This window comes from Capsicum annuum, chromosome 1 (assembly GCF_002878395.1).
Source record: "Capsicum annuum cultivar UCD-10X-F1 chromosome 1, UCD10Xv1.1, whole genome shotgun sequence".
In the NCBI taxonomy this organism is placed as follows: domain Eukaryota; kingdom Viridiplantae; phylum Streptophyta; class Magnoliopsida; order Solanales; family Solanaceae; genus Capsicum; species Capsicum annuum.
In genome coordinates this window covers 6,104,320-6,112,906 of record NC_061111.1, presented here as the reverse complement: position 1 = coordinate 6,112,906, position 8,587 = coordinate 6,104,320, and the positions used below count along the sequence as shown (strand labels likewise).

The window sequence follows — 8,587 nt, the reverse complement described above, 5'->3', positions numbered from 1 at the left end:
GTGGGAATACACTGGGTTTGTTGTTGTTGTTGTTGTAGTTTTGCCCCCAAAATACAAGCGGCCCCCTGGAAGACCTGCAAAGAAGGAGCGCGGTAAATCAGGAAGAGATATGTTTGGAAAGAAAAGCAAAAATTATTGTAGTTCATGCGGACGAAAAGGTCACAATAGATGTTCATGTAGGAAATACAACAAATGATACATTTTATCATGTTTTTAGTGAAAATTCAGTTGCTTTATTATTCTTTTCTTTTTTAATTGTTTCATTTTGAATTTTGAACTTTTTATTGATATTGATAATTTGATAGTGTTCAGATGTTGCTGTTTTATGAAGTTGAACTTGTTAATTTGTTATAGTTCAAATGTTTAATTTTATATTATATATGTATATATATGCATATATTTTTTGCACTAAAAATATGTTTGAATATGGAATAATAGGAGCCATTATTATTTTGAAAAATAAATATGTTTACATTGAACGTAAATGAAAATACAATCTGAAACGAACATTAGTATTAACCATAATGTGTATCTTTCAAAAAATACAAATTGAAATCTGAATAACACATATGGCTGAATGTGTATTAAGTAGAAACGTGTATGTGGAAATAAAAAAAATACATATGTATTATAAACGATTATGTTCAGTTGAATGGTATATGTATTTTAAATATACGTTTACTCACTAAAATTTTAAAGTTTATGTTAATAAAATACATTTGTTAACTGGAATGACATATTTATGAGTAATACGTATTTTACAAATACATATATTTACTGTCATGGTGATATATATTTTTAAAATATATATCTTCACTGTAATGGTAATACGTATTTTGAAAATACATATCTTCACTGTAATGGTGATATGTTGACTTCAGAATTGATTTGGTAACTGTATGTTCATGTAATTTTAAAAATACAAATGTTAAGTGGAATAAGCATGTATGTTAAAAATACATAATTTCACTAGAATAAGCATATTTATTATTACAAATATGCACATAGACATATACTAACCACGAAAAACTGGAAATTAGACGATTAAAAATCAAAAAGTTAAGATAACAATAAAGGAACATTAACATGCCATCTTTGACCATTAAAGTAGCATATGAATCCCATAATCTATTCAAAAAAAAAATATCCACCTAATCTTAAATGTTGTTAACTTCAACAAAATAAAATACAAATCAAATATCAACCACTTCAATGCCTTCTGTTAACTCAGTGATCCAAAGAGGCCTCATTGGTGCTTCATCATCACTTTGTGCCTTTGCGTTTGCTTTCCTAGTGCCATAATCCCACAACAATGAAGCGTATCTTATGCGAATTAGATCTGGGTCAAAGTCAATACATGGAACAACTTCACTAAAAGTAAGACACTCGGCATACGTAATTATATATAAACCACAATCCTTGTAAAGACATACATTAATAAGTAAGAAGTTGTTACAACTTTAATTCATATGTATATATACAAGTACTATGCATACTAATTACTTACAAGCTGCCACTTGGTTGTTGAGGTACATTCTCCACAATTGAAACACCAAACGGATCCATCTTATAATTCAATTTGTAATTAGGTTGATTGTCGATGTCAATACCCTTATTCTCGTAGAATTTACATTCAATGAGACATATAGGTATAACCTTAGCTAATTTTTCAATTTCAGTAAGCACTGCCGCATCATGACCAACAGCTGACAAAGAATTATATACGTATATACACCTATGATTGAAAGATATAACTGCAAGAACCCAATGATGTTTTGCCTTTACGTGAACAGGAATGAAAATATGATCAACCGTATGCCATGGCACTGTAGCATGCATACGGAATCCACTTACATACTCATTCAGATGATATTTGTTTCCACCAGCATTAAGAGTTGCATCATCCAATTTATACACATCAAACACAATTGTAACAATGTTCATGAAATTGCAGTCTACAGTGCTGAACTTATTTGAGATATTGGGATCATACTTGGACTTCTTTCGCAGATAGTACAAGCATACATCAATTTGCTGCATTATAAATAAATTTCATACTTAATATTAAATAAACAAATAAAAAAAAATCAAACCTTACATATGAAAATATCATGTACAAATCAGTGAAGATATAATATACTTCATATGTATTTACAAATATACATTTTCAACTATAACAAAATAATCAATTACAATTATTCATATTTAACACCAAACTAATATATATTTCAATATACAAATCAATGTAATAATACATTACTCACCTCATCTGACCATGTCTGGCTAGGAGTACCCATAACGTAGAACCAATTCTTGTCTTCAACAGATAAAATTTCAAAGTTGATAACTGATATTTTTGCCTTTCCCTTCAAATAATGTTCTTCTTTGCTGTTCCTGTTTATTCATTATACATATTAGTCTGTAATTTGCATAATCTTAATTTACAAAAGTTAGTACTATCAAGTTGTATTCTGTATACCTCTTCGAATGATATTTAAGAAGATCTAATGAAAGCCAAGTCATGAACTTGTTGATGACTTTAGTGTCTTCTATCGCATTAACTGGATGAGATATGAAGGAATGCTTCTGATCGAATGTTTTCCATTGCTCTTCCGTGCTTACTTTATTATTAAGTTATGCAATTAATTATGTATATATAATCAATTATATAAGATAATGCAGTATTATAAGAAACAATAAGTATACTGTTGAAACAAAAGCTAAATCATGTCTGAAAACTGTAACAGATGTATTTCTGAAATACATATGAACAAATGCAGAGTAAAAATGTCTAAACTATCCAACTTCAAAATGAAAAAAATATTCTTCAAAATATAACCATATCTCATTAAAAACATTTACTGTTGTTCCAAAAATACAACTGAACAAGAAAAATCAAATTCATACTTCACTATCCATTAGGCAAAAAATATAAAGTAAGCAAATTTGTTAACTAAATAAATTATGTTAAGAGTACTAACCATCTGCTGAACCAAATTTTATTGTGAATGATGAGTCATTGTATCTAGATGGTCGTCTAATCCTTGAAACATTCATTGGCGTTTGTTGTGTTTGATTTGCCGATGGATATACAATTATACTTCGTTCAAGATTGACATACGCATTAAGACTGGGAAGAAGCTCATCTGAAAGAGTATTCTAAGAGTCAGACAAATGTTGATCAGCATTGCTTTCAATATTTACTCCCGCGGGAATGTGGACTACACTCTTATATTTCTGATCTAACTTTGAATTATCCACATCATTAACCTCTGACTCATTCACGCTGGTGTATTTACATTCATATCAATCGCACCTTCTTTATTCTGTATAAATTTTATAAAGATCTAGTTAGATTGCATTTTTCAATAAATTAAAAATAGCAATCAATGCACGTATTGTAGATACCTTGAACTCATCTTCAACTTCAACATTGGCTTTTGTTATGGAGTCAAGATCAATGCTTCTAAGGACGTCATCTGAAAATGTGAGTTGAGATTCTGATATTTGTGCTTCACCAATACTTTCGTCAACTGATTTTGTGATCTACACATGTTCATACAAATTAAATAAAATAATATTTATGAAGAACTAAAAAACTAATCAATATGTATTCAACATACCAGAGCGACACAAACATCTTTTGCTTCATGAACATCTATATCAGTTTTTTTCTTTAAAAAATTAAATAATAAAAAATTAAAATAAGTTTTTTTTTTATCATTATAACTATACGTAACAAAAAAAAATCTCTACCAGAACAATGTCATTATCCTCATTGTACCCATCAATCTCATTATACACATCATTCATACTGTTGCTTTGATATCCTGCCATCTCTTCGGCAACCTATTTTAATATTATTTTTTATAATGATAAATTAAAATTGTATATATAAAATTAGTTGAATATAAATGTACGGAATTTACTTATCAATGTGACATCAGGATTCTTATTAAACTCATGAACAAATTTTATAGTCGTTTGATGGGGTGATGTACTCTTAACATTTTATCCGCTGGTGGCTGATCAGATTCGCTGCCTTTTGCTTGTTTCTTCGAGTTTAAAACATGAAAATATAAATAAAAAAATTAGTAAATAACAACTTAGTTGTAAAAAAATACATATGTTGTAAATGTATATATGTTGTACCTTATTTTCATTGATTGCATTCATTATCTGATCAAACCTGGAAGACACTAGGCCACGAACATCATTAAACTGTTGTCATACCTGAATTATAAAAAAAAAATTAGAAATGAAAAAATAAATTAATCAAAAGCTTAAAGAAAAATTACCTTTTCACAAAACTTATCAAAGACTTTCTTCGAGACAACACCGTCTTCATCTTCAGAACTGAACGAAGACGGAACAGGTGACTGAACCAGAATAGATTTTTTACTGTCAGGCCGATTTGTGTCTTTCCTATTTTCACGTAGCGTAACTTTGTTTGAATTGGCTTGTGAATTGGAGTCCTGACAAAAGAGGCATCTTTGCAGCACGGGGTGGAGGGGTCCGTTTTGATATCAGCTCATCTACACCTTTAGGATGTGGCTTCATTTTTTTCTTTATAGGTGAAGCTGAGAAATCGCCATGATGTTTTTCTTTGTGGTAAACTGATTTTGTCTTTGTGGAGGATCCTGAAAATCATCATCTGAATCAATGTCATCTTCATTATGACTAGCAGATCCAGGAACAAGCTTCTTCGGTATATGAAAAGCTGAAATCTCCTTTCTTGTTGGCTCGATATTCTTAAAAACAACCTACAATTTAAATAACATAATAAAAATAATAATTTAGATGGTAAAATTAATAACATTATAAATCAGTTAACCATGATCCAAACCCAATAATGAATATACACTAACAAATGGTATGTTGTATATATACATATACCAGATCTGAAAATACATTTACAAAATAATCAACATCACATACAAAAAAAAATCGTAAAACTAACCTTGTCATCTGTATCATCAAACATACTTTCCATAAGAGTTTCATATTTTGGACGAGGAGAATTTGTCTTCCAATTCAAAATACAAGGGATTTGAGAATCCACCTTGGAAGCAACATTACGAGGCATGTTTGAACAACACTCGTACAACCAAATTTGAATGACCAGTGGCATTCCAAGAAGCATATAGAACTTTCCTTTCGGCTTCAACTTTTTATGCAAACTTCTTACTAATTCTTCAAATGCAACCGATCCCCACAGATAATTACTGTAGCGACCACTCTCAACCAAATCAAAGTGGAGGCGTGAAATAGCTACGGTATCAACTGATGATAGTAAGAATGCGTGAATAAAATACAAATTGGTAAACTTTAACACATCTTCATCGTCATCATTCACCTAAATTTTATCAAAAATAGCAGCATATAAATTCTTTTCTGTACAAAACTCTCACCATCAAAATATTGATCAATAATTTTATTTAGGCGCTCCTCGTCAAACACAAATTCATCCTTATTTGTAGCACAATTGAAACCAGTCACCAAAGCAAACTCTCTAATAATGAAATGAAGAATTGTGCCCTTTGCTTGAATGACTATGGCACTTGTAGAACTTTCTCTAGTTTCAAGTGACATAATGCATCTCCCTAACTGGGCTTGGACTACACAATTTTTCTTCTTTATTAAGAAACCAAATATACTTTTAGTACAAAACATCTTGTACTGACTCTTCGTCAACATTGTCTTAATACGGTTTTCAATGTCATTGACTGTATAACATTCTATATAAGGAGCAAATTTGTACAATACCCGGGCCATAAATATTTGATCACGAATGACCTAAACAACAAAAAAATACATTTATATGACAAAACTGTCTCTTATATGTATTTATGAAATACATCTTAAAACTAGTTTATACAAATTGTCTTATATGTATTTATGAAATACATCTTATAGTTATTTTATAAGATGTATAATAACAAATACAACTATGTATGTAAAAAATATATTTCAACAAATAAGAAATACATATCACATTAAAAATCTAATGACTACCAAATACAACTTAACATCGAATAAAAATCTTAGAGGTAACATAAAAACACATATCTAAGCTGTATGTATTTTCATAATACACATTAGAATTATATTTCAACAAACACATTATGTATTTTGTGAATACATGATTTGTACAAATTTAATTAACAAGACAAAAATATAACAACACATATACAAATTATATAACAAATGTATTTTAATAATACATATTAATCCAAACATTCTTTTATATGTATTTATAAAATACATCTTATAGTTATTTTATAAGATGAATAATAACAAATACAACTATGTATGTAAAAAATACATTTCAACAAAAAAGAACTACATATCACATTCAAAATCTAATGACTACAACATACAACTTAACATCGAATAAAATTGTTAGAGGTAAACATAAAAACACATATCTAACCTGTATGTATTTTCAGAATACATATTAGAATTAAATTTCAACAACACACATATGTATTTATATGACAAAACAGTCTCTAATCTGTAGATTGTTAACACTATTTCAAATTTTAAATTGTACATATCTTCAAATTTACTCAGAGTATCAAAATTTCTTGACATTTTAGTTTCAAAGGTCAAAACAGACTTTTAACAAAGTCATTATGATATGAACAAAAACTATGGGATAGAAGAATTATTATTTTTGTTACAATTAAGAGTAGCACATCAGCACAATAATCACTCAGAAGACTTATTAATATAATGATTTTTCCCCAAAATTTATATACCTTAATTGTTTTGATTGATGGCTTGTTGAGAAGTTTAAGTTGCTTCTCTAACTCCTCATATTTAGATAACATTGTTTTTCCTTGAATCCCATCATAATTCAGCAGAAGATACAGTACTAATAAAATTTGTCGAATAATTCTCTGATGCATCAACATTGCCTAAACTTATTTTTATAGGCATAAATGTCAGGATATGTGTAAATATAAAATTACTTGAGTAACAAAATTAATCTAGACAACATGAAAGAACAAACTTATTACTAATTTAGATCAGAAAATAAGAGATGAAAGCACTAATTAATAAACTTACTTGACTTACTTGATGTATGAGTGCTAAAGTTTTTTTGTAACACCTATATAACACCTTTTCAAAGTATGAGGAAGATGTTATATAGTAGAATTTTTGAATTGATTATTGCATATAATATTGATGTAGTCTTTGAAATATTGACCATCAGAACCTAAAAAAGAATTTTAATAATTTTAATTGCCCATTTCAACTAAAATCTAAAATGATAGTTTGACTATAGATTACCAACAGAGTCAACATACTCCCATTTGTCCATATTAAATTAATTTGTGATTATCCATACCTATTAAAAAATAAAATTACAATAAAATTAAAATGTTAGTTGGACACCACTTTCTACTTATATCCTTTTAAGTCAAATTAAAATTATAAATATGAACAATTAAATTTCTTGAACTTATACAAAAATAAAAGAAATTTTCAACAATTCTCTTAAACATTGAATAATTAAGTTATTATGAATATTAAAACATAATTTATAAATTAAGTTAATATGAACTAGAGAAAGTAATATTGAGCTAACTGCTAATTATAAAAAATTATAGAGAAAATACATTATTTCACCCTTGAACTATACCCAAAACGGTTGAGACACACCTCAACTTAACGGGAGTCCTATTACCACCTGAACTAATTAAAAGTGAAATTTTGACACCCTTAGTGCCTACATGGCACATATGTGGCACACACGTGTGCCTACGTGGACCCTTCAGTGTGTTGTGCCACGTATGTGTCACATAAGCACTACGGATGTCAAAATTACACTTTTAATTAGTTCATGGGTAATAGGACCCCCTTTAAGTTGAGGTGTGTCTCAACCGTTTTGAATATAGTTCAAGGGTGAAATAGAATATTTTTCTCAAAATTATAATTAAAGCCGTCTTGCCTGATATAAATAATAAAATAGTAAAGGCTTTTATTGTTCTTTATATAACTTTGGCCCCCACATCTTAAGTATGATTTAAAGTATCTTTTAATTTTGTGGTTTTAAATATGACACGTGAAAAATTAAAATTAAAGTATTGTCAAAAAGAAAAAAGATATTTTTTATAATAAAATACTTAAAAAAAAAAAAAAAGTAGATCATTCTTTATGAAAAGAAGGGAGTAGTATTTTCTTGTGAAAGTCATTAAATGAGTATATATATGTGATTGTGAACCATGGTCAAACTGCTGTCTTTTTTTTTTTTTTTGAGAAACCAAACCCCCAGGCTTTCACCTCAGGTGTAACAAATCTGAATGCTAAATACAAATACTCAATAATATATAATCATTGATAGCAATATTTGCAACGACAACACACTTATATTGTTGAATTACAATGGTAAATAAGGAATTATAAGTACTAAAGGATTAGTCATGCAGGAAAATAGAGCAAAACGCGGAGCAAAAGTCCTCAAGTACCACGATCGCGATCGGGGTACATCTATCGCACCTATTATGTTGCGATCACGATAGCATGTTCATCTCTCCACTTGGTTATTAATGCAGTTTCAAGGATCCCTTTTTACCATTTT

The 8,587-nt window shown here is 28.9% G+C and overlaps 1 protein-coding gene across 6 annotated transcripts; it reads right to left on the bottom strand.

The window, feature by feature from the left end:
• Nucleotides 1–1,023: 1,023 nt before the first annotated feature.
• On the bottom strand, nt 1,024–5,882 carry LOC124899942. 6 transcript variants are annotated; one of them, XM_047415026.1, is made up of 9 exons: nt 4,961–5,882; nt 4,299–4,763; nt 4,153–4,233; nt 3,757–4,055; nt 3,409–3,546; nt 2,982–3,326; nt 2,480–2,621; nt 2,265–2,394; nt 1,400–2,034 (listed from the first exon to the last, which is right to left on the bottom strand). In XM_047415026.1, the coding sequence occupies exons 6-9, from the start codon at nt 3,055–3,057 to the stop codon at nt 1,504–1,506; spliced, it is 879 nt and encodes a 292-aa protein (XP_047270982.1). In that variant the 5' UTR covers nt 3,058–3,326; nt 3,409–3,546; nt 3,757–4,055; nt 4,153–4,233; nt 4,299–4,763; nt 4,961–5,882; the 3' UTR covers nt 1,400–1,503. The 6 variants fall into 6 exon arrangements, 4 of the variants coding, with proteins under 4 accessions (XP_047270982.1, XP_047270983.1, XP_047270981.1 ...); XM_047415027.1 differs by having other exon boundaries at nt 3,930–4,055; XM_047415025.1 differs by having other exon boundaries at nt 3,409–4,055.
• Nucleotides 5,883–8,587: the final 2,705 nt, after the last annotated feature.